The 27,322-nt window shown below is 28.5% G+C and overlaps 1 protein-coding gene across 1 annotated transcript; it reads right to left on the bottom strand.

Annotated features, from left to right (window-relative positions):
• Positions 1–1,289: 1,289 nt before the first annotated feature.
• LOC107448044 (speckle targeted PIP5K1A-regulated poly(A) polymerase) lies at positions 1,290–27,253 on the bottom strand. Its single transcript, XM_043040221.2, has 8 exons — positions 27,150–27,253; positions 22,996–23,043; positions 20,152–20,379; positions 16,851–17,083; positions 14,389–14,606; positions 12,887–12,973; positions 6,934–7,070; positions 1,290–2,466 (listed from the first exon to the last, which is right to left on the bottom strand). The coding sequence occupies exons 2-8, from the start codon at positions 23,008–23,010 to the stop codon at positions 1,684–1,686; spliced, it is 1,701 nt and encodes a 566-aa protein (XP_042896155.1). The 5' UTR covers positions 23,011–23,043; positions 27,150–27,253; the 3' UTR covers positions 1,290–1,683.
• Between the last annotated feature and the right edge of the window lie 69 nt (positions 27,254–27,322).

The raw sequence follows: 27,322 nt of genomic DNA, 5'->3' as shown, positions 1-27,322 counted from the left end.
AATTGATCTTAATCGTGAATTCTTATTTTACGATTATTTGACTACGAATCATGATATTTGATTTTTAAAACATGTGAGTACAGATCAGAATATTTGGTTCAAAAATCGCGTGATTTACGAATAACGGTGTCTGTTTTTTTTTTTTAATTGCGTGAAAACAAATGTTACATTTTAAATCTGAGCGAATACGAATCAGGATGTGGGATATTTAAATCGTGGGCATGAGAATCACGATACATTATTTGTCTATAAAATTCAGTTGATGTGGTGTACACATAGCTCAGGGCTCGAAAAACCGCCCGTCCTTGGAGGTCAAAAATTCCCCGTGGACAACAAATTTCTCGAATCCAGCGTCCGCGCGGACGGCCATTTTCCCGTTAATGTTCGTAATACATTTTCAATTTTTGTTATCTTACAAGAGTCTAGCGCCTCACTTCTAAAATGACCCTCTAATCTAGAAATACAGCAACATACTGCGCATGGTGGAATTGATGTTTTCTCTGTCTGGGAGTACTGCAGCGGTTGAAAGGGTCTTTTCAGCAATGAACTTACAAAAAAANAAAAAAAAAAAAAAACACATTACTTACTGGTTTTAAACAAGAAGCATTAAACACATTTATGAACATCTACCTAAATGGAAAACCTCTTTCAGATTTCTGCGCAGAAACCTCTGTAAATCATTGGCTTGATTGTGGAACTGACAAACGTCATATTTGATTCATTTATAAAACGGATAAATTGACATGATAATTGACAGATAACTTGACCTTTGTTATTTAAATTATTTCATAAAAGAAAGAAATTATTTCATAAAAGAAAAACTAGGTTTTACTATTAGTAACCTAGTATTTGTAATCCTAGTAACTACTAATTTATTGTGCAATTTATATAAATGTTTGTAATAAATAAGAGAAAATTATATTTTTATTTATTTAGAAGAGACGGGTTAGTTTCAAAGGAGGACGGGTACATTGTTGGACAAGCCTTCCTCGGGGACAAGTAAAATTTCTGAGTTTTTTTGAGCCCTGACATAGGTTATACCTCCATTCATGGAGAATAGCAAATCTGAAGCATTAAATTTTGCCCATAAATTAAAAAAATTACACGAAGGAAGCTACATAGAAATTATAAAAGAAACTAAAAAAATTTATCCCCGCATTAATAAAATAATTTATATGTATTGAGAATAATAAAGCTAGCATAAAGAATTTAAAGATCGATAAAATGTAGTACAAAGTTGATAAATGAATCGATAGCACAAAAATGGCGATTAGTGAGGAATTCCACCATTGTAGGCAAAAGTCATTCTTTATTTGCCTGATTTTGTACATAAAAGCATAAAAAACTAATTTTTTTTGTTGCGCGATTTAGAAAAAAGGTAAAGAGTTAAAAAACATATCGCTTACAACAATTAATGAGGAAATAATAGTCTAAATGTAAAAGAAGTCATAACTTTTTAAAAAATAGTTGCTTTTGGATGCTTTTTCACAAAAAAGTCACCAGGGAAAACCCTACCTCTATGAAATATAACAGCTTGTATGATTTAAAAACATTTGTCATTATTATTTCATGATATGCTGCAAATATAAACATATTAATTTGCCTTTTATGTTTTGAATACATCATATGAATCCTCAGCTTTTAGAAAAATGCAAATCATTAGATGATGATAGTCAATTTTTTTCATTTAAAGAAAGGTTCGCAATTAGATACCACTTTTGGAAGATATTTTTCTATAAAAGACTGAAGAAAAATGAAAGTTGATCTACTTTCTTTCCACTTTGTGAGAGGGGTCAAAACTATGATAAGGTTTTCTAATTTGCCCAAAAAACTCCAATAGACATCACAATAAAACCAGAAAAATGGTTGAGGACTAGTTAAAAGAGGATTTTGTTGGATTAGATAAGTTGAAGTTATGAACTCTTGCTTTATGATAGAATTGTTGAATTGTTTTGCATCACAGTCAACAACAGAAATGTCTTTGTCTTCGAGTTTAGCACGGCCTACATAAGTCCTGTTGTAAACCGCACACTGAATACACTCCAGGAATCGAAAGTCATTATCTTTATCCTCCATTTTAAAGGTTTCCAAACTTATTTCAGGTCTATTAACAATCTCACTATCTATCAGCAGTCCAAATTGTAAAAGCTCGAGAAATGCATCACAGACACTTTCATAAAATTTTCGTTTTTCTAAGGCACTTTTTCTCAATGAATCTGGCAAGTTAAAATCAATAGGGAAGGATATAGATTTTTCTGACATCGGTGGAATTAAACAATTTTTGCACAGTTTATTATATTCATCTATGTTGAATAGAAGTTCAAAATTATGTTTGAGTTCTGGTCCATCTATTATTTTAACAGCAAGAAATACTGCTTGCCTGAAGAAGTAAAACAAATGCAATTTCAGGTTTCGGCTGGTATTATGAGACAATAGGAACGGGTCTTGAATGCACATTGAAGATATCTAAATAAATAATACAAATAGATAAATAAATAATGTCATGATGAAATACAAATTTCTTATTGCAATCACTCATTGCACAAAATATAAAATAGAACACCTTAATAACTTTTACTCTAATCATTAGATTAATTCACAAATTCAGATGTAAGCTTAATCATTTCAGGATCTTATCTTTTTTTATATTAAATTAAATACTAAGAAAAAACAATTAGTTGTAAAATGATTTTTTTTACTTCAAATTTTCTCTAAATAAACAAGTTTTAATGCATTATCTAAAAAAAATTTTTTATTTTGAAACTACAGAGACAGGCAAAATATCCAAAAAATGATATTAACAAAAAAAAAAGCCATTTTCCTAACTAACCATTCAGACCATATAAAGTAGAACACCTTAATAACTTTTAATCTAGTCATCAGATTAATTCACAATTTGAGATGTAAGCTTAATCATTAACTAATCGGAACTAATCTTAAACATATTGATTAATTTGTAAAAACAGAAAAACATACTTTCTTTGACCATGGCCATTTTAGGACAGATTTGGATTCTTAACCCTCAAAATAAAAAATAAAAAGTAAAACTTATATATCTTAACGTTATTTCAAATGCAAAATATAATTTTATTGAAGTATTCTAACATTAGTTATTTATCGAGATACTTAGGATTATATAATTTAAAGTTTTTTCTGATATTAAATAAAATACTAAGAAAAAAATCAACTATAAAATAATCATTTTTTACTTCAAATTTCCTCTAAGTAAACAAGTTTTATAGTTGCAACTAAAAATTTTTTTTGATTTGTTTAGGATAGCTCCAAAGATAGGCAAAATATCCAAAAAGTTATATTAACTAAAAGCGGCTAAAGCTTTTAGCCATTTTCTTAACTAACAATTTAGACCACATTTTAAAATTGCAGCTACCCCTCCATCTTTTGACTATTAAAAATCTAAATCTATTATAAAATTCTGTTTTTTTTCTTCAGAGGAATCATTTGATTTCGTAACAAAATGTTGCCTGCATTAATTAATTAGTATCTTTAGGGTCACATTCTTAAACCATTAAAATTGCATCTGAAGACATGAAAATCTTGTTATTACATTAAAAATTAAAGAATTTTTCCCCCAACTTTGAGCACTGTACTCAGGCCTTTAAAAATTCTTAAGCACTGATTTAAATTTTAGAACATTTTTCAAAAATTTCTGCAGAAATTTTAGACAAATTGTTTTTAATTAGGTTATATAGTCAAAGGTTGATAAAATGTCCATTATGGTCTTAACAAAAATAAACATCATAACATAATAAAAATTAAACATTATAATGTGAGGTCACCGTTTGGAGTTGGTCTAAGAAATCCAAAACCGTTGAAAAAAAGGTATGTTTATTCTGAGAAAAGGCGTTTTTGTGTTTGATTTCATAACTTAATACATCTTCAACACTAATTAATTAGCATATTTGAGGTCAGCTCCTAGAACGATTAAGATTGAGTCCTATAACGTGAAGATCCGATCATTAGACCAAAAGTTATTCAAGGTTTTCTTATTTTTGGTGCACTGTAAATAATAGCAAAATTAATTGTTCATTCTAACGAAAATTTTGTCAAAAAAATGTATTATCTGCTGAATAATATGCTACATAAGAAAACCGTAGGTTTTTAGCAGTTTTTATCGCTAAAAACATGGTTTTACCTCTATTGTGCCGAAAACCCAATCCTCCAGAAATCGAAACATGAGTAAAATCCAGAAGACTGTAAATGCCATTTGTTTTATCGCTAAATAAATCACTTTTTACAACACTTCACAAAAAGAGCGGATTCAATTTTCAAACAAGAAAATAAAGTATGATTGATGAATTGATTAAAATCTTTGAAAAGAAATTTACAAAGGTTATGAATGTATACTAGACTTTGATTTCCACATAAGGATACACTTTTAATTCTCAATAATAAAAAGTAAATATTTTTAAAGCTTTTTGATCATGGATTAACATACAGGGTTAAACTGGTCCTTTCGCTCGGTCTTCATTTATGATTAATTCAAGGTATTTCGTGTTTATTGCGTGTTCACTACCAGAAATAGTGGTTTAAACTATTTTCTCCAAAGTTTTGATTCATTGTCAATGCAACAAATGCTCGTTTTGAAAGCGTAGGAAAGTTACACACCCGTTTTTGGAATTGAACTAAATTTAAGTCACCATAATGGAATGAATGGTCTCTTTTTGGACATTCTAATGGGCGTTAATATAATATTGGATCTATGAAATAGCATATGAGACTTCAAGATTGGTCATTGAAACTGAAGACTCAATGGGAGATGATTCTAATCAGTGTAAACTGTAAAAAGAATATGCAGTTAGACTTTGCAATTGCAAAAGAGTTTATAACAAGATCATTTAGGATACCAACAAAATAATTGACAAATTTGATTGATGCCCAATAGTGCAATCATGCACAAAAATCTTTAGAAATTTATATAGACTGTGACATTTTCAAAGCTTTTACCTATAATTTGAAGAATTTTTAATCACTTCATAAAAAAAACACCCTTCATGATGATAATAACTTTTTTTATCCACGAATGCTTATTTACCTAATTATACTTATAATCAAAGAAAATATCTAATTTTGTAACATAACCTAATTAATCAGCATATTTAAAATATGCTTATCAAATTATAAGACAGCATCTTAGTACAGTGAAACCTGCCAAGTTGACCACCCTTGTAAGTTGGGCACCTGCATAAGTTGAGCTCAATTATCAAGAACGGAATTTTTCCTATATAATATAAAGAAGCAAAACCTTTGTAGCTCGAACACCTGCCTATCTTGCATGTTGACCACTGAAATAAGTCAATTTTGTCTAGGAGTATTATGAAATTCTATTCTAAAACCCTCATAAGTTGACCAGAAAAATAAAAATTCAGAAAATTTTCTGTCATTTTTGCAAATTAAATTTCTCTTGTTTGGTGAAATAGTGTAAAAAGCTAATCCAAACCCTTTTATGAGTTGACCCTCAGGGGAAACTGTTAGGGGTCAGCTTTTGACCATTTCTTTCATCCGTTCATTGAAAACAGGTGTGTTAGTTGAAAAGTTGCTCTTCTAGTTGCAATAGTGAGCATTTGAATAAGTGAATGCTCTGAAATATGCTTTGACCCTTTATTTATGGTCTTTGATCTTTAAGTGTAGTAACTAAATTTTAAAGTGTTCAAATAATTTTATTTTGTTAAAGTTTTCAAATTACATGTTTTCGTGTTCTGATATTTTAAGAAAATATACTTATTAAACACTTCACATGCATAACTAACGAAATAATTTTTTTTTAAAAAATTAGCTAAATATTAGAATTATATGTATCAAATTGAAGTTCATTCAGGTTTAAACACATTTCTTAAGATATTCATTTGCATATTTTCTGAATAAAATTTTTAAGTCAAGTAAAAAAAAAAAAATATATATATAGCAACATGATATAGGAAACGAAAAAGTGAACAATGACCCACCCCCGCTATAAGTTGACCACTTGTCTAAGTTGACCACTAAAACAATGCACCACAAGTGGTCAACTTACACAAGTTTTACTGTATTTGAAAAGCTAAACAAGTAATATATATCAAGTAATAAGTCAACAAAGAAAAATTTTATTTTAGTTACTTTTTATTAAATAATTAAAAAAATTTAAATTTAATTAATTAATATTTGAAAAAACTGTATTAACCACACAAGTTTAAAAAAATGTATTTGAACTTGAATGAATGAATAAAAAGTATTTTATTAATGATTGAAAATTTGAACAAGTTATATAAATATAAATAGGGAGAGTGGGAACTAATAGTAGGAATTGAAATAAAAAGGCTCGTGGTATCAGATTATAAAAGTATAAATTTGGTGACGTAGACCACACGTGTTACCACGTAATGTTCTTTATTGAATTTATCTGACACAGCAAATATAAAATAGTTAAATATTTAAATGTGCGCAGTAAACTATTTTTTGTTCAAATAGAGCTATAAGTTAAAAATTATCACTCATGTTATCTTTAAAATATGTGAAAAAACTGAATCGCTTATAGTAAAATTTAAAACAATGACTAAGACTTAACCAATCAGAAAATTCCATTTCGTTTTTCGCGTATACCTATTTAATTCATGAATGTTTGAAAAATCTGTATTAACATCAAGTGTCGTCCACTATAAGTTATAAAAAATGTATTTTAACTAGAGTGGATGAATAAAAAGTATTTTATTAACGATTGAAATATTGAACAAGAAATAGGGAGAGTATGAACTAATAGTAGGAATTGAATAAAAACTTATTAGTTAAAAATTTTTGTGGAATACATTTTATTGTACCAAGAAACAGCAAAAGTTTTAAAATTATGTTGCTTTAATACTATAGCAGTATGAATTCAATATTACAGCAGTGAAAAAGTAAAACTTTCTTCAGTGAAAATGGAATTTAAATTGTACTTACTTCAAATTCTTTCAATCTGTTATCACAGGAGTTTAATAACTCTTTGATTGGAAGTCTTTTTCCAGAGCTGGGACAAATTATGTTGTTGGCAAAATCAAATTCTCCACAAAAGTGGAAAAATTCTCTCAGTAACTCACCTAAAATAGTTACTCCATTACTTACAAACCAGAACAAAATATTGTGCATTAACTTATGAAATCGAAAGTGAAATAGACAGTAATTTAAAGATAATAGTTTTTAATTTGGTTATTCACCATCTATTAAACATAATATAACTATGACATCTGAAATAAGATAGCAATGGATGCACTTTTGTTTAGTAGAAAAATTAGATTTAAAAGTTTTATCCTATTCAAAATTTTGTATTGCCATTAATTATTTAGCCCACTCACCTTCTTATTTAAATCTAAACTATAACTTAAAAAATGTTATCCGTTTTCTTACAATTTGATGTGGAATGTACATGAAATACCATACATAATTTATAAAAAACTGATAAATAATAAAACTTGATATGCTGTGCAATATTTTTGATGTTTTATCTATCTAACTTTTAATAATATAATTACCTAGTTTATTATAATACATTAGAAGTTTTATTTATTAAACCTCTAATAGTATTAGAAGTTTTATTTATTAAACCTCTAATAAATACAGATAAAATATATTAATTATTTAAATATTGCGAAATAAGAGTATCTATTTTCTTTCTCTTAATATAAAAGATACAATAAAAAATTTGGTGTAAAACTTTAAAAGAACACTTATTCAAATTTGATTCATCAGACATTAATAAATGAAGTTTTATTGAATACATAATTAAAAAAAGTTTTTAAAAGCATCTAATGTATAATAATTAATGCACCTAGAGCAATATTTAAAAAGTTCATATTATCATGCATTCATCTAATTATATATGTATGTTTAGTATTATTATTTCAAATAAATATTCTATATGAAACCATTTGCGATAACTATAAAAAAATTCAGTTCTTATTTTTTATGCATTTTATTGCATAATGAGGATAGAATTCTGAAACATAAAAAGCCAGTTAAGCAAAGAGATAGAAATGAATAAGTGCACTTCAACTTTGTATAGCCAATATCACAAATTTATCCCTATATAAAAATCTAAATCAATCACAATTAAAATAACAAACTAAAAATGTTGGAGAAAAATGTACAAATGCAACAGATCTATTATAGTAGTATATTACAATACATGAATACATACATAAAATTCAAATGAAAATTATAAAATGGCTGTAATTATCTTTTATAGAAAAAAAAGGTCATTATTTTTTTTTCTTTTCAAATTCTTGATTCACCTGACCAAAGAGGGATTACCATTTACAAAGAGGGATTACCATCCTATTGCTGAATATGGTTTCAAAATGTTATGTAAAAACTTTACTTTTCTGAAACATGTGCTACAAACACATGATTGATGATAATTAGTTTATTATTTTTTTTTTCATCAAGTGAAATCATAGATTAAGAGCAACAAGGAGAATAGGACATCAATAACTCAATTTCAATACAGTAGAACTCCAATTATCTGTGAAAGGATTATCAACGGTACGAATTATATGCCAGTTTTGTGAAGATATTAGCAAAGAAGCACATTTTAAACAAAGAAAATTTTAAAATTAAAAATCGGCACTTCCAAAGTAAGAAGCAAATACAAAGGACTGATTCTTTTTTTAAAAAAAGTGTAACTGAACATTTTTATGCGTGAATACTTTTACAGGGTTCCCACTCTATGATGAGATTGAAATTCAAGGACTTTCAAGGACCTCAACAAAATTTTCAAGCACCTTAATCTAAGACCAATTTTAAAAATTATTCTCTTCTATTTTACTAGAAGCAACAATGCTTGTTGTGGCAATAATTAATTTCAAATATAATACCTAAATGCTTTGCCTATATAGAGAGAAGAGAGTATATGTATTATGGACTAAAATTTATATTTTTTTAAAAACAACCCTACTGGTTTTACATATTAATTCACAAAATCATTTTCAGCACAATCTATAACTAATGGTAATGAGGTGTTAATGGTGAAATCCTTTAATCCTGTGTATTTCCATGTGAAGGCTGCATGAAAGACAGAGCTAAATCTTAGGTATTCCATATTCCATGACTATTCCATAACCCCCTCCTCTCCTCTATTAAACATCGTTTCTGAAATTATTCATCCATAATTTACACAACCTTCTCTAAATGTTATGCAGCAACAATTCTTTCTGAAAATAAAAATTAGAAGGAACATATCCCATTTTCACCATGTTTAAAAGCATTATTCGTTATGTGTAATCCACAACTGCCAATGAATATGACCTGGTGGGAATATTTCTCTTTTAATTCACACTGAAGCTTCTAATAGAATTTCCAATTGACATAGGGTCCATCCATGGATAATTGAAGTATTTTAGAGAGCTTTTAACCATCATCCATGCATTTGTAAAAAGAGGACAAAATATTTTCTGCAGTTCCATGACCCATAAATTGGGAGGTAAGATACTTAGTGCAAACTTTATTATCAATTCCTTACCATAATGTCCATCTGCTTAGATTGTAGAGACTGATTTAACGTCTCATCAAAGAGTACAGTGTAGCAATCAACATTCTTCAGCTCATTTATAAGAATCCCTTTGAAGTATAGTGCCAATCCAAAGGAGCCCAAATAGGCTCACTTTGTGGCACTACAAAAAAATTGTCTCGCTATACAGCTATCAGCAAACATTTTGGAGAACAATTTACTAATCCCTTCACAGGAGTTACATGAATAATTACTAGTGATGCACTTCAGACTCCAGAGAATTTCAGCATCAAGCACATTCCTTTTGACCAGATAAGAAGACAATGTTACCTCGGCCACTAAAGTTTCTGTTTCACATGGGGCACACGATGTTGAAGGAGTATTTACACCAGATGAATTAGATGTTGATGTCTTTGGAAAAAGAGAACTCAGGGCATGAGACTGCTTTTTTGTTTTACCTTTCTTTCATGTGTGATTTCAGAGCAGATTCTTCCATTTTCGCGATATCGATCTCCTTCATGCATAATCGGCACTTGGCTCTGAACTTCTTTTCGGGCATCGATAAAATCCATTCTTTATAAGCTTGATTATCCATCCATTGGGGATTAAAATAGCACTTCCCAGGCATAACTAGTCTAAACTACATAACACAAATACGAAGCCGTGCCTTTGCGAATACGCTTTACAATAAAGTTTTGAAATGACGCAAACGTAAGGACAAGTGCGGATGGTAAAACGGCAAATTTATTGAAAACTACAAGGTACATATTGTTACGAAATTCGAGAGTATTCCAGTTTCGATAAGAAAAAAGAAGATCTAAGCATATGCGACAGAAGATGAAGTGGAGTCTCGCCCCGAACGCATTGATTGTCTGCTGTGCTCCGCGCGCTTGGCAGACCCCAAGACGCTAGGCCCGGTTAGAAACGGTGGCGTTAAAAACCATGTGAGAGAGCTCGGGAACAAAACAGAAAGAACGAGAAAGATCCGCGGGTGTTTTATAAAAAGGGCAGCCGGCAGTATTGGACAAATTCAAGGACCTATCAAGTTTTTCAAGGACCTAAATTTAGCAAAAAAAAATTCAAGGACTTTCAAGTACTCTCAAGGACCGTGGGAACCCTGTTTTATGAAGCATATAAGCACTATTTTATTTCTTTATTAGATGTTTTTCAGTGATTTAGAATAAATTAAACAAGGTTGATTTCTGTTGTATGTTTGAAATCTATATAAATGTATTAATTTATTTTAAAATTATTTTTCATGTTTAAACCATACTTTTTGAGTTTGTTCAGATTATTCACCATTTTGTTATCTGCCTTTGCTACCTGACTATATGACTAACTGGGATTCTACAGTATTTTGTTTGGTTACTAGAAAAATTTCCAATGATTAAAATTTCACATTTTCATTTTTCTTGCAGCTGACAACACTAAATCTATTCAGCTTCCTAAAACATTAATAAAATACTATTAATATAGCTGTTTTAATATCTAATAATTATTACATACCTTAATGCCTCTAACGTTCCCCTTATTGCCTTAATTCTTTGCACATAACCATATCATATTAAAGCAAGACAAAAAAAATTATAAAAATTGCTTGCTAACAAAATAATATAACGCAGATAAAATACTGATTATATTTATAAAATATTGCATTGCATATAAAATATTTATTAGTTATCAAAGAAAACACTGCTTTTACTTATTTTATAATAGGGAATTTTCATCATCAGCACAAAAGTCAAAACTCCTAAAACTTAGTTGCCACTACTGTAATAATTATTCATTTTGTTCCAAATAGGGTTTCTCTAAATTACCAATAGATAGCAGCACAATAAGTGTTATCTATCCCTATCGTTGAATGATGCAAACACATTTATTTCTAAACTAGTTTGAACTGTCAAAAACTAGTCTATTTCATAATTTTTATTTAAACTCTCTCTAAAAAATGGTTTGGAATGGAATGGAGGTTACATATAATATATTATGTGGAAAATTTGCTAAAAAGTTTAGATATAAAAGTAAAAAAATTTTAATAAGAGGGATAACATCACAACTTTCATCATCATTTAATGAAATAAATGTTTACTTAATTTCTAAATTAACTTCAATAAAATTTCAAATAAAAAAGCAAATTTTTTTTGGTTTTTCGATTAAAAAAAATGGAATAGAAATTTTATTGCACAGTAAAGTTAATCATTCAATATTTATCCATAAAATTAATCTAAAAATTTATATATATATATATATATATATATATTTATAATTCAGTAAAACCAAACTAAAAATATCAAGCTTTATTTTAAAAACACTATAAATAATGCAGACATTTATAAATAAAGCAGATAAAAGTGCTAAAAAATAGCACTTTTTTGGTTCAGTTGAAGAATAAATTATCATTGTTTGTAACATAAACATACTCAATAATGAGACAAAAATGTTAGTAAATAAACATCTCAAAATATTTCTAACTTATATGTTAGTCTCTATGAAGTGGCCAATTCATACAACAGTTAGAGAGTTAAATATTAACAATATATTTTTGCGCAACCTCATTCAAACCTTTTAAATTTTCCTACAAACAAAGTAATGAAAGATCAAAGGACAATTACTAATTATCAAAAGAAAACAATGTAATATTAATCTAAAAGACAATGTTATCTAATGTTAATCTAAGATACCTAATAAGATATAAAAATTGTCTTTAAATGTGATCAGAAAATGTAGGTCTGATGACAATTTTAGGACACTAAAAAATGCAATAAGGAATGTAAATTACAAGAAATTTTTAAGAAATTTAATATTGCTGAAAGCAAAAAATAACAATAAAGTACAAACAAAATACAGAACATACTATAATTTTGGTTCTATAAACAAGAACCTTTTTCAATGTCTAAACCCCAAGTGTTTGGTTTATAGAATCCAAACAACAGTATGCTTATTTCTGTACTTTATTTGTGCTGTGTTCACTTTTTTCTTCTTTTTTGCTTCAGTGTGCGTATAATAAGGTATACCTTGCATCCTTGTATTGAATATTAATTAAGTTTATTTAATTGAAAGTAATGATCAATTGCTTTAAACAATTCAAATTTTTAGTCACTTAAATTATTTTTGTTATTCGTAAATTAGCATTCATGTGAGATACCAAGGTTTGACTGATTACATCACAATTTAATGTGCGAAAATCATGTTTATACATTGTTAATATTTAATCATACTTATGTTTAAAGATTAACAATGTATTAACTAAACTTTTTCAAATTTTCTTAGTTTTTCTTACTAAAAAAGTTTTGTAAATGTCACTTACTAATTAGAAAAAGACACATAAATCTTATTTAGTATTAGGGTTATTACTTAAAAAAGCTAAGAACTGAAAATTTATTGATATCAAAAAATTTATTTTTAACTTACCAAGTGATTGAGTGTTTTCTGATTTTTTCACTATACGTGAATCAAGTGTGAAAGCAACATTCCAACCGTCTGCCAAGATTGGTGATTCTAAAAAGTTAAAAATTTATTTAAGTTAATCAAGACATTAACCCTTTCAAGAGCAGTGGGATAGAAATTGTCCCAATTATTCTTGATAATAATACAAACTACTAGTTTTTTATAATAATATAAACGGTGTAATAGTTTTTATCTCTGAAATTAAGAAATTTTTCATTCAAACACTTTTAATTTTGAAAGATTCGAAGATAAATTAGATAATTTCATTTTGAAAGTACATTAGATCAGAGTTCCCCAACCTGTTTATCACCGCGGACCTGTCAACGTTTGATAATTTTACCGCAGCTCGATGAGGGGGGGACGGTTATTGTTTATTTTTTAGATTATTTTGATTTTTTAATTTAATTGTCTTTAAACACGCCTTCAAAATAAAATACAGTTACACCAAAAAATAAATATAATGTGATTTAACATTTTAACTTACTTAAATCAATTAGTCACAATCAAGAAAGAAGACTAAGTTCTTCAATATTTCCAATTCTGCGCAGCGCTTTCGTGTTTTATTTATGATATTTATAGTTATGATGATTGATTTTTTTTAATCAAATTTAATTGAAAAAGAAAATAGTTGCAGGGGTTTTCTTTTCTTTTTTTTAAAAAAAAGAAAAGAAATTTTTTATGTTACTACCTTCGGGAGCTCTTTTTTTTTTAAATAAATAAAATTTTAATGGAACTATTTTTAATTTGGGGTATAAACTTAGGAATTTAAACTCAGTTTTAATGAAGTGGACGGCCCGGTACAATTTGATCCACGGATTGGTACCGGTACACTGCATTAGATGGCCACAAAACATGGTCAATTATGGCTCTAAGAGGACGCTATACATAAGAGAAACTTTTCATTCAAATTCCCTTTCACATCCATAGCTAATTTAAAATTTTAAGTATATAAAAAGTTAATTCAGACAAATCTAGAGTAAGTTTCAAATACTGAAAAGAAATTTTCAAAATATCAAATTAAAATCAAATTGTGAGTGAATAACTTAAGATTACACGATGGGGAAGTTCTCTTCCAATAATTTGTATTATATTTTCAGTCATTGAAACTTCAGGACTTACACTAAGCTTGCTCAAACTTACTTTTTCGCTATTTTAAATTAACTATGGAGGTGAAACAGAAGCTGCAATGAAAAGTTTCGCTACCACTACAGCGTTCTCTCATCTAAAATTTTGCAGTTCAGCAATGGGTCAATCAACTGAGCATTTATTAGAGAGAAATTTAATTCATTTCTTAGAGTGTAATTCATGTATTTAGAAAGTAATCTCACTTTAAAAAAAAACAAACTTGAATGCAAGTCATGATTGCCTGAATTTGAACTTTTGAACACACATTTTTCAGGAGCGAAACTTGAATCCGTCCTTAATAAAAGGCATTAAAAAAGATTCTTTGGGGAAAATAATATTACCTGAAAGATCTTGAAGAAGTTTAACAGGTGGCAAAACTGGAGGTTCTACATTCTGAAGGAAGAAAACAACTAAGAGTGTTAAGGCATAACTGGATAAAATTCCTGACTTGATAAATCCTAATGACTTGCCCCAATGTCTGAGAGTTATCACTAAAGGTTGCAGACGATCGTCAATTTGATTATAAAATCTCAGTAATTGAGTATTGCAAACAACATGGCTAGAATGGAAGGAATTAAATTATCAATGATTAGTAACCAATAAATACCATGCATGCTTAAAATGCACAATGCAACAAAAAAACCCACCTTGAATATCTTTTGATCTAATGATCAGATTTTCATGTACTAGGAATAAATCTTATTAGTTTGAGGGAATGACCTCAAATACGCTAAATAATTAGTGCAGACGATATTATAAGCTAAGAAATCAGACACAAAAACGCACTTTCTGAATAAATATACCTTTTTTTTCAACGGATTCGAATTTCTGAACCCCAAAATATATGGGTGTTAGCTGCAATCTAGGAAATATTGTTCCTATAGTTGATCAGGAGAGTGATCCAAAATTTGGATTCCTTAATGTTAATTTTTGTGTATTTAGTTATATCTTAAGAACTTTTTAAGCAAACAGAAATTTGTTTCCTTAATACAACTATAAAATTCGTTTACTCAAAGATAATTCCATGAAAAAAATACATTTTAATCAATATTTATAATTATTTTACTTAATAAAAAAATGGCCACTTTATTTAAAATTTCTACCGAAGTTTTATCAAAATTCTGATTTTTTTCTCACTTTATGTGCTTAAAATATTGATTATGTATCAATTATTGTAGAAATATTTATTACTCTCTCTTGAAATCTGTATTTTATAAGATCAAATTGAAGTTCATGCCAAAAGTAACATAATAATAATAAAATAGGAAATAAAAGAGAAAGATTAAATTTTGTCAGATATAAATCTAAACACTTATACTGAAACTTTTAAAAATATAAAAAACTAAATTCATGAGAGAGAAAATCAATTTCCTATATTAACTTATAGCTATATTAACTTATAAGTAACATAAGTGCTTTTAAAAAGTAAAATTACTCAACTTTAATTTACTTTTATTATTTCAAAGATTTTGTATTCCTAAGATTAAATTTTTTTTTCAAGTGCAGTTCAAAATTTTTCAAACCGAAGTCAAGTTTGTTCACCAGGAGTTGGCACTTGACCCCACCTCCTCGGTCGAAGAGTTCATTTCAGTAAGGGAAGAAACGTTTCCGCGCCTGAAATTGAGACAACCCTTAATGCGCGCCAAACTCAAACACTGAATTCTTTTTCAGTCATTTACTTTGCTTTATCATCTGCTATTATATCTTTCGTTACTCCAGCAAGGGTAATTGTGAGTCCAAGTCAAAATTCCGGAAAATTTCTTGAGTTAAAAAAAAAAAAGTTTAAATTGAAAAAAATTTAAACAAGGATTTTTCCCCCTTTTCTCAATATTTCTTACTTTACTTAAAATATATTTAAAATTTTACACATACCTATGATGACCTGGAGAAGTTATTATAATTTACAAATATGTCTTTCTTTCTTGAGTTTTATTATTCTTACAACTATTTACTGATAAAAAAATTAATATGAATCGTGAATATAAGCTTACATGGGTCATTCTCACGAAAACTGTCATTTTTCAGTTCATAAAATCCCAAAAAATCAATGATTTTTTTTAAACGTCTGGACCTTCAATCTCCGGAAACTTCCGGATCACTGCTAGCAAAAATTCCGGAAATCCGGATTTTTTCCAGAGCACAATCAGCCCTGCTCTAGCTAACTAAATATATTGCAGCAAAATGTCTCAAAAAGGACAAACTATTCACTTAAAAAAGAGAAATATCATCAAATTTATGAAATATTTAATGTTAAAAAAATGCACATAAATATAGCGAAATAAATATTTTTGCCGTACGCTCGCCAAATAGCAACCTTGTTCAGGATTGTTCACATCCTTCTCCCAAAAATAGCGAAATAGTATCGACGGATACCACGTGATGAAGGCAGAGCCAAGTACCAACTCCTGATGAACTAACTATAATTATTTATTTTGATTATTAACTAAATGTTGTTGCATTAAATTATAATAACTACATATTTTATTACCAAATTTTCTTTGTATTTCAACTAATATATCAACTTTCAATATATCAATGAATATATCAACTTTTAAGAAAACATCAATGATGAATGCAAAGTAATCAAGGGGGTTGGTGACAGGAGCAAACAAGTGACAGAATCTCCTTGTACAGTTAAAATGTTTGGATCTTTTAATTGAATGATTTGAAGTTTTGATTTAACAATCAATCTGTTAATTGTATAATTATGAAACAATGTTGCGGGTTGGTAAGCAATATGAGCAGGGAACCCTAAATATCAACATAATAATAGATTTAACTTAAAATGTAAAAAGATAATTACCTACTACCGCAAGAAATATCACAGCTTATCTTCAAGTAAGGAATTTGAAAACGGACAATTGGACATCTGGCTTGAATAAGCAAGGCCATTTGAAAAGTTTTGTCTTTCCTTATCACTCGGCGGACAAAACATAACTGTCTTAATCTATCCATATGCAATAGTTTTTCTTTCGCTACTTTGCCAGAAGTAATGTCATATATGGTTGGAGAATTAACTGCTTTATCAACGGTAACCTAAGTAAATTATAATATATTTTGAAATAATCATGTGGGCATTAAGATTCAGAAGCAGAATTATATTTAATGTTCTAAAATATGATTTTTGATGATTTGATGACAATGTTCAGTAATTATTTGTCAAAAATAATTCTCACTACTTAATAACAATAGTGAACAATTTTTTTTCCCATTTATACAAGTACATGATCTTACCTGAATCAGGTGTGGAAATTTCAAATCAGAGATTAATTTTGCTTAGAAAGCTAAAGATTTTTTTAAAACTGTATCTTCAGTTTAGAGTATTTTTTGGCTGAATGTACAAGTTTATAAAGAACGTATATATTTGTATACATATATATACACTTATCTGCTCCTTTAAAATATAAGATTTAAGCCACACAAAAAAAAAACATATGAGTTTAATGTATCATATCATAAACTTAAATGTATTATCGCTTTCTTTCTACCCCACCCCCCTATGCAGCAGGGAAGTGAGGGCACTTAGTATTCACTTGAGTAAATTTTTAAAAAATCCTGATTAGGAATATATTATCAAATTTCAGAAAAACTGTAGCATATCGAATCGCATAAGATCTTCAGAGAGACACCGATTTCAGATTATTAATCAGCGACATGAGAATATGTAAGATCTGTTTAACCGTTTGAGTGATGAAGCGTTTTCTTATATATATGCTAATAGTGAGGAATGAAATGCTTAGTAATTTTCTTGGAGAACAATAGAAATGGTTATAATTAAGACTAATTATTATGTAACAAGTAATTTTTACCAACAAAAATATTTTTTATTCTCACTTATTACATTTTCGGTACAAAACAAGAGAAGCGCTATCGTGCTTCTCCGCATTTTTGGCACATAACAAGCGAAGCGCGATAGCATTTCGCCGCACTCAAACGGTTAAAATTCTCATAAAAACTTTATTCCCCACTTTTGAAAATAGCTAATAATTTTATTTAAAAAAAAAAAAAAATACCAAAAAAAAAATCATCAACTGGTCCTTGTGACAGAATAACAATGACATTCTTGCAGGATGTTATTGTTCTTGCAAAATATTCATTTAAAAAAAAAACAAAAAAAAATTTTTTTCTCTTCCTCCAAGTAATACAGAAATAGAAAGAGTTCTATAAAAAACCTTTCTGCAGAATTTTTCAAAAGATGTTTTATTTTCTGCAGAAGTAAAATTATGGAAAAATTTGTAATTTCTTAAATAATAAATAAAATGAATATGGAAGCCATTCTCCAAATGGTTGAGGAAAATACTTCATGTTATGTAATGCTTAATTTTGATTTAAACTTTTTCATTTGATTTGTTACTAAACCTGTAACAATTACTAAAATAAAACATAAAACCAGGCTGTTATAATAAACTAATACCTCAAGAATGGCCAACTAGTTTCATAAATTTAATTCTTTTTATTTATTTTTAACTATTGTAAAAGTTTCACTTATATAATAGGAAATTCTTGTGTTAATCTTAGGGATGTAACAAATATTTGGCTACTATTCGGTATTCGGGCCCTTTTGCCGAATGTTCGGCAAAAGGTCGAATGCTGGAGGCTGGCTTGGGACATTACTTCGACAAAGTTTTTTAGGGGTAGACTTTAATAGATTTGAGAAAAAGTAAACTAAAATCATATTTTTTACTACACATTATTAGAAAGTTTTTATACATATTTGTTCAGTTCCAAATCTTGTTAATTTATGTTCTGAAAGACACACGGAAAAAAGAAATTTTGAAGAATTCAAACTAGATTACTTTATAGTGAACCATGAGTTTTGGAAATGCTGATTTTTTTAAAAAATTATATTCAGGTAAGTCAATTTCATTTTTTTTTCAATACTTAATGCTTTAAAAATTGAGAACTTTCTGTTTTATTTTCACTTGTTTTTCTGTTTTAACTAAAATGAAGCATGTTAACAGATGGTTTCTACTAGACTTAATTCTTATTGAAAATTTTTTCTCGTACGGTAGGACAGATAACTAGTAACATGGAAAACCCAGAGTCTCAACGTTTAAGTTATATTTCAGAAGTAAAAACAATTTTTTTTCTGTTTCTCTTTCGATTTTTTAAAATTTAATTATTAGTTTATCAGCATTTATATTATGGCAGTATTTTTTAAAGAGTGTTTCTAATGAAGGTTATTCTTTATTACTATCCCATATGTCACTTTAATCTAAAAGCACAGCAATGTAAAAAGGTAAAAATTAATATTTTTCGCGTTAAAATTTTCATTTAAAAATTAAGAGTGATTTTTGCTTAGGTTTCTATCAAGTCTTTTCTTTTTCAGAAAACGTATGTTTTTATAAACATTTTTATTATGACGTGGAAATTAAGAGGGTTTGTTTTGAAGACTTTTTTTTCTTGAAAACACAGTAATTGGATGACTGAAATATTTATTTTTTCTGTTTGACTTTTTTTTGTATGATCTTTGTTTCTTATATAGGTATTTCTATGATAGAGCTGCAACATAAAACGTTTCTGATAGACAATATCGCTTTTAATATTTTATGGATCATTTTTTTGCAGAAAAATATTATTTTTAGCATTAAAGTTTTGTCTTAAGAATTAAAAGGATATTTTTTTCTATCTCTTTTTTTTTTGTTTTCAACTTTAGCTTTTTTTTTCAATAGCTGTTAGTCAGTGCTTTTTATCTTAAATATTTCAAATTATATTAATATCCAATTATCATTATTATCTTAAATATTTTCCCTCTTTACCAATTTAATCTTAGAGTTTTTCTCCATTACCAATGATACAGCTAAGTTTTTATTATATTTATTAATGACTAAATTTATTTCTTTATAAAAATAATATTTATGAATGTTTTTTTAAAAAATAAAAATTTTGCAGTTCGGCGTTGAATATTCGGCCAAATCACTATTCATTACATTCCTAGTTAATCTTTTTTTTTTATCTGCACATTTATTTGTGTATTTTCATTGTTTTTAAAAAAAAAATTATTTTTATTCCAAATTATGTGGTATAAAAATTTAGACCTGAGTAATAAAGGCAATTAATAGTATTCTATTAGATCACAAATATACAAAGAATTCACTACTTACTTCACTATGATTTTCAGCATGATATTCAGGATAAGGTAAAAAGAGTAAATCTAAATCAGATTCATTTGTTCCATAACCATTTAAAGATGAACCGTAGATTGAAAGTCGACACTCTGGATAGAACGATTTTAGAGATTTGTGTATCTTATTGCGAACTTTTATTCTCTTATTGATATCCCCTGGCTTCAAACACAAAGCATTATTCAACTCTTCTATCTTTAAGCTGAGCTAAATATAGAAATAATGCATACATATTTCATCATCAAATCAAGTAAGAAATAGATTTACAATAAAAATGTTTATTAAAATCAAGAAAATATGCTTTAAAATATTATTATGATTATAATGATAGTAATTCATACAAGTAACTCCAAATATTAATATTACATAGTATTCCTGAACTGCCAACTTCACAAATTCAAAAAGCTTGAGATTTTTTGTGACCTTTGTATTGCGGAATAAGCAAAACATTACAGGGCGTGACAAAAAACACCAAACAAATAACTTTTAATGTAGTAGTAGATCTTTGTAACGCAATTCTTAAAACAGTGGGCTTTGCATTTTATGGAATTTCGTATCATAAAAATCATTTCATTTATCTTTGGACTTACCTTATAAAATATGGCAATATTAGTCTGATACAGATCAATAGTAAAAGGCGTTAACATACTTAAGATAGAAATACTTAAAAACACAAAATATGCACTAAAGTATTTATTATTTACAAAAAAAATTTTATTTTTTCAGTAGCATAAGAAACAAACAAATTAATACATTTTTGTTTGTTTAGATTTGAAATTTTAACCTCTTAACAAATAATTAAGCAAATAATGTTACAAATTAATAGTTCTTTCTTAGATATAGCAATTTATTTACTGCAAATTTCATTTTTTAGGCCCACAAATCTAGAGTAGCTTAAGGAAAATTAGAATATATAGAATTGTATTATATAGGTCTTCTACTGTTTAACTTTATTAAAAGTAAACTAATTAACAAAATACGACAAATAATAACAAGAGTAGACTTTTATGCTTATTGAATTTTTCAGCAATGGGCGTTGTAGTTCTCTGCCTCTAATCTAGGTCGTTCCCGCAGAAATGATCACTTTAGAGAGTCCGAACTTTTGTGGGGTTTCGTTCCGGTTCTGAACCTCAAAATGGACAATAGACTGCAATACTTGCGATTAAGATCTGGAGAGTAGGGTGGCCATTCATGTCCGTAAAATATGCCTGGCACCACCCTTGTGTCTTTTTAGCTTCATGAAATGGTACCGAGTCTTAATAAAATGTCTAAATTACATTGCTGAAATGCTTTTTGGCTCACAGACTAGAATATCCCGTCGGTACACTTTTTGATTTATATGAAGGCCCTCGGGAAATATAGTATGTAACACAATATAGTATGTAATATTATAAATTCCTTTATAATTAGAAAGAAAATAATGATACTCTGCTGCAAGTTAAGAAAAAGCCATTATCCCTATGGAGAAAGCCTGTTAACATCTAAGTGCGCACCAAATGGATGCCAAGCTCCAAGCACGAAGGAATATCAACATCGCAAACTCCTAAAACGACGTAGTACCACCTTCTTTTTGCTTATAAAAAAAACATGCTTTACATTTCTGTCCGAGGAGTTTAACTTTTAAAAGCTTTTATATTGCTTTGAAAGCATAATTATAATTCGATAGATAAATAAAACGTAACTATATGCAGTTACAGATAATTACTTAAATCCTATTTGGTTATGGTCTTTTCTATGGTCTTTACTTAAATCCTATTTGGTTATGGAGTATAGTTCGATTTTATATAAAACTACACATAGGGTCAGACTACATGAAACTCCTAAAATATTCCATATTAGGTCTACAAAAATTACGTACTTTAGAACACTCTGAAACAAATCTGCCACATTTGGTGATTTAAAAAGTTCAATTCCTTCAAAAATATGAAGATGGTAAAAAAAAAGTCAACATGGTTTGAGCCCTTAAAATAGGCACCCATTCTCAAGGCTTGACGTGAATGAAAAAACAAAAGTGATTTAAAAGAGAAAATGCAAAGTTGCCAAAGAAAAATGGAAAATAAAGACGAGGTTTTCTGTCTTAGGTTTTAAAGTTTATGTCTCAAACCACCATTCGGTGAGTTTTGAGAATGAGCATCTATTTTTGAACTCTCAAAACATGCCGACTTTTATTACCATCTTCATATTTTTTAAGCAAATAAATTTTATAAATTATCAAGTATGCTTCAGTTTAACTTGGGATAATTAATTTAAATCTGATACATGTTTAGGTTGATAATTTTAGCTACGCAAATGTTCTAAAATTCCAAACTGATAACATGAACTACTTTTAATGGGAGTAAGTTTTCGTCCCCTTTCGAGTTGACATTAATGAGGTTTGACTGTACTCTCAAGATAGTTTTGTTTTTTATAATTTTGACAAGTATTTTAAGGGTTAAATAACAAAGAAGTACACTACATTAATATAAAGAATTTAAACATTATAAATAAATATCCAGAAAAATTAATATATTAAGCCTATCAAGACTCAATACACTCTATTTTACAAATCTGATCTGTCTTATAATATACCATACTGGTATATTCTAAGTGTAAAAGTGCATTTATTTAAAATCTGCATAAAGATAAATTCAGTAGAGATCATTTAATAATAATAATCAACGTTTGTCCCTTTTTTTTACACTTAAATATGATGGAGATTCATAATAAATGTTAGTTAAAAACAAATGAAAAATGAAATTCTTGGTAAGATTTTTAAAAAAAATTAAAAGAAAAAAAAAACAGCAATTTAAGAAACTTTAAAAACAATATTTAAGGTGCACTTACATCTTTTAGCAACATTTTGACATCAGAAAATATCAATACAACAGCCAACTAAAAGCAAAAAAATAAGATTAGTTCGAAAAACTAATATAAAATAAGCAGCTTTAAAATTAATAACATTTTCATAATTTTAGGACACCAAAAAGCTCCAAGAAGTATGGAGAAAATGAATGGCAAAATGATCTTTAAAATTGTTTGCAGCATCAATGCTTTTATTGAAATGTTCAAGCTTAATAAAAAACAGAACATTTTGTTCAACAAATACTGAAAGATCAGAAAGTTATAATACAAGTTTCTTTTTGTAGATTACATACAGTTGGTTCTCTGTTTAACAACATTTGAAGGGACCCTTAAAGATTATCTATAAGTAAACTGCTCTCTAAATGGAATTCATGGAAAAATAACAATATAAAAACTCTTTCTTCCACACTTTTGCAACTTTAGGGCTAACAATTTTAAGTTTGTTTTGCAAAAACAAAAATGCTAATAAATTTCAGAACTCTTTTGGCATTTTATTTACATAAAAACATATGAAGACTTTAATATTAAAATTAAACGTAATACATTTTAGATAAAAACTTAAAATTACGAGTTTTTTCACAATTTACCTCATAAATAACACTTAAAGGATGACAACTCATTGCTATCATTTAAATGCTTTTTATTAGACAATTTGTGTAATACTTGTAATTTTAAGATTTTCTCGATTACCAGTGAGGTACTTTGAGAAAACAAAGAAATTAAATGATTGAGTAGTCATCTTTTAAATGTTATAACCCCTGTAGCAAAATCATGGCGACATTGCCGCAGAACGTTACAGAGTTCTTGCAGAAAGAGTTTTTTTGGGAAGTAACAAAAAAAAAAATTCTGCAGAAATTTTCGTGAGATTTTATCTTTTCTACAGAACTATATTCAAACGATGCATTTCTCGTGCATCCGAGTGGGAAAAAATGCTTTTGATTTTTCCGTGGTCCTATTTTCAAATGAGAATAATGCAAAATAAAGAAACATGAAGGTAAAAAATTTAGTTTTCTTTTCTGCAGAAATTTTCCTTCTAATTTTTTATGCAGTTATTTTATAATCGTCGTTGAACAGCCGACCCAATCTTATGGGTTTACGACTACTAATGTTCAACTCCGCAGCCTTGTCATTTTGAACCTAATCCAGAAGACAAGGAATTCCTGGATCGAGTATTGGGAGAAATTTGCCTTCGTGGAGGACTTTTTGATGGAGCTAACCCGCATTTGCGTTACATGGAGAGGAAGACAAAAAGATACTTTCATGGTTAGACTGACGGGAAGGGGACTCTAACCCATGATCTGTCTACCACTGAGGATATTTCACAACAGCACTGTGGTCGGTGCAAGCCGAATGCGGAATTCGTATCTACTGGCCTCATTGGAAGGCGAAAGCTCTATCCCCATTGCCATCTGCTGGTGATTTCCACATAGCTAGTAAAATGCAATATTTTTAATACCATAATATTTATTAGAACAACTGAATCTCGAAAAATAAACTATTTTTTGGGTAGTTACTACTACGGATTTCACAAATTTCTTTAATGTGATGATGATTTAGAAAATGCGCAAAAGGAAATAGTGTTTTCTCCCTAAAAATATATGAATAAAAAAAATTACGTACTCTATTAAAAAAATTATTTTACTTAATCCAAATGTTGTTTTTTTTGTTGAAGTTGACGCTTTTGTTACTTTAATTTAGTAACATGAATATTTGTTATTTTTAAAAGTATTTTTCAGAAAAATATTAGTATTAGAGAGGTATGTCGCAGAAAGTTGGAAAAAATTCTGGCACAGGGTTATAATCCAATTTGTCTAAATATCGAGCTAATTATAAAATTATCTACTTTTCTTTTTTTTTTTTTTTTACAAAACCTTATTTTATATTCCATATCTTTTTAACTAATAAAGATAGAAAAAGATTGTAATATTTCCGTATGGTGATCTCTACCTAAATAATTGCCAAGTCCTGTTGACTTCCTTTTTTGTTCCACAAGGAACTAAAAAGAAACTACAGAACCTCAGGCAAACATGTTTTTTTAAAAATAAAACTTGCAAGTTTAAAATCAATTTGGTGCCTTGATTGTAGTTGGCACGGAAGATCACAATATGGAAATATCCCCACAAAAACAAAAGAATTAAACAAATCAATTAAATAGCACAGAAACCAAAATTGGTGATGGATGCTTATTATCTGTTCCCTGGATTTTTTTTGTCACATTAAACAGCGTTCAATTTTCTAAAGTTAACTTTTACAGTAAATTTTGTTTTGTTTAATGAATATGTATGAAGAATTTTCATTATTGAATTTGTTTCGCTAATGTATTAACAGAACAAGCAAAAACAATTTAATGAGACCACACATACATTTTTATTTTCAAGATTCTTAAGAATATAAGCTATTTTTAGGGTAGACTATAGTTGAGGGTGCCCTTGATTCTCGCCAAGTTGTGATCGCGGTTGACTGCCAAGCTGGGCGATGTTGAAACCCAATCGTGATTCTGATTGGTTTAGATTTTATCGTTATTTTTAAATGTTCAACGGTATATGTAATTTCAGAGGTCCATTAGCTCTACATTGGATACAGGCTAATAAGGTTACTTTTGATTCTGGTCAATAAGATCGAAGGTATGTGGGTAGTTATAAAAAGGGACTTTAGAAAAATGTCACCGTTAGTCCGGTATTACCGAATCCATTTTTTATTCATATTTTGCGGAATTTATGTGGCGATGGAGGTACACAGATTCTATTCGCAATAAATTGAAACCCTATAGGCACACTAGGCACGTGCCTAGGGCCTACGAAAAACTTGGGAGAAAAAATTTGTTGACAAAAATAATTAAGCTTTAAAAACAACAAGTGCATATTGCACAAAATTATGAAGATACAAATAAAAAAATAATATTTTTCGGTAATAAATTATTTTGCAGAATCTTATGATCTAAAATATTACTTTTTTGGATTCAACGAAATCTTGTATTATGCTGTCGAATTCCAAACTACGCAAAATGTCGTATTCAATAGACATAAGTGCGAGCGATGCCGAACGATCTTGATTCATTTTTGAACGCAAATAATTTTTTATCAATTTTAATCTGGAGAAAGATCTTTTTCCTTCTGCATTTGATCCAAGAATCGACAAATGTATTCTTAATGCAATGTGAATGTTAGGAAAAGTTTTCACAAGTTTATCTTTAATTTCGATAGTTATTAAAGATAAACCTGTTTATCTTTAATAACTATCGAAATTAAATTTATCTTAAAACTCGATAAACAAATTTGCAAATTAAAATCTATATTAATAAAAATGTAAAAAAGAATATGCAAGAAAATTTTAGCATATATTTTGAAGAGAGGGGAGGAGTGGGAGAAGGAGGGGAGAGCCCCTAAAACGGCTATGCCTAGGGCCTACGAAAGGTATAATCCGTCTCCGATTGAGACAGTACCTAGCTGTTATTAGAGAACCTGTGCACCTAAATCAGAGAATATTCAAGCTTAATGAAGAGGTGAGTTGTTTTCTTCCTTTTCTCTCTGCTCTCATACTCCATTAAATTTCGTTTAGATTCAAAATGCATTTTATTGGGTTTATTAATTTTGCTTATATTGGGTTCATTGCAAGTTTTGGCCGACGTTTTGTTGAAATTTTCCAATGTTTCATTGAAATATCATTATGTTTTAGCCGCCACTCCTGTTACCAGGGTGTTCCGCGCAAACAGGAATGGAGCCAAACATAAGTCACCAATTTCGCCAAGGGGCATCCTCAAGTATATTTTTCCCATTTTTAAACATGTAATTCTAAAGAAAAATACGTCTGAAACTTAATTTATTAATGTAAGTGAATTTTTTTAATTCTTTCAATAACAATTTTTTTAAATTGGCTAGAAAAACGCTCTGGATAAAATAATATAAATTTTTTGGACATTCTATAACTAATACCACAGATAAAAACAATATTTTTTAAATAAATAATAAATGCCTGCGAATATTAGGACACAACCATCGTGTCTGTGATATCATCAGATTGGTGAACATTCAAAATTAAAATTCATTTATTCTCTTTGACACTACTCTCTTATAAAATAATAACATTTATGAAAAACATGTTTTTTATAGAAAGACTTTCAAGAAAGACGGACTTACTATACATCAAAAACAAAGACAAATTAATTTATAGTTTCATATAGTAATTCAAATTTTAAATATTGGTTGCATGATTAATATTTGAGTTTGATGCACTGTAGAATACTTGCTTAAAGCTTGCTCAAGAAATTTTGCACTTCAGGTGAAATTTTTGTCATTTTATTGAAACTAAA

The sequence above is a fragment of the Parasteatoda tepidariorum genome, chromosome 10, assembly GCF_043381705.1.
Source record: "Parasteatoda tepidariorum isolate YZ-2023 chromosome 10, CAS_Ptep_4.0, whole genome shotgun sequence".
Classification (NCBI taxonomy): domain Eukaryota; kingdom Metazoa; phylum Arthropoda; class Arachnida; order Araneae; family Theridiidae; genus Parasteatoda; species Parasteatoda tepidariorum.
This window is presented reverse-complemented; position numbering and strand designations above follow the sequence as displayed.

Bases quoted from the DNA above. Each gene is read 5' to 3' on its own strand.
- LOC107448044 (XM_043040221.2), bottom strand. The intron at 17,084-20,151 runs GTAAGTAGTGAA...TAATTTACTTAG, and splicing joins ATGCTGAAAATCATAGTGAA to GTTACCGTTGATAAAGCAGT. The intron at 14,607-16,850 runs GTAATTATCTTT...CTTCCATTCTAG, and splicing joins GATATTTCTTGCGGTAGTAG to CCATGTTGTTTGCAATACTC.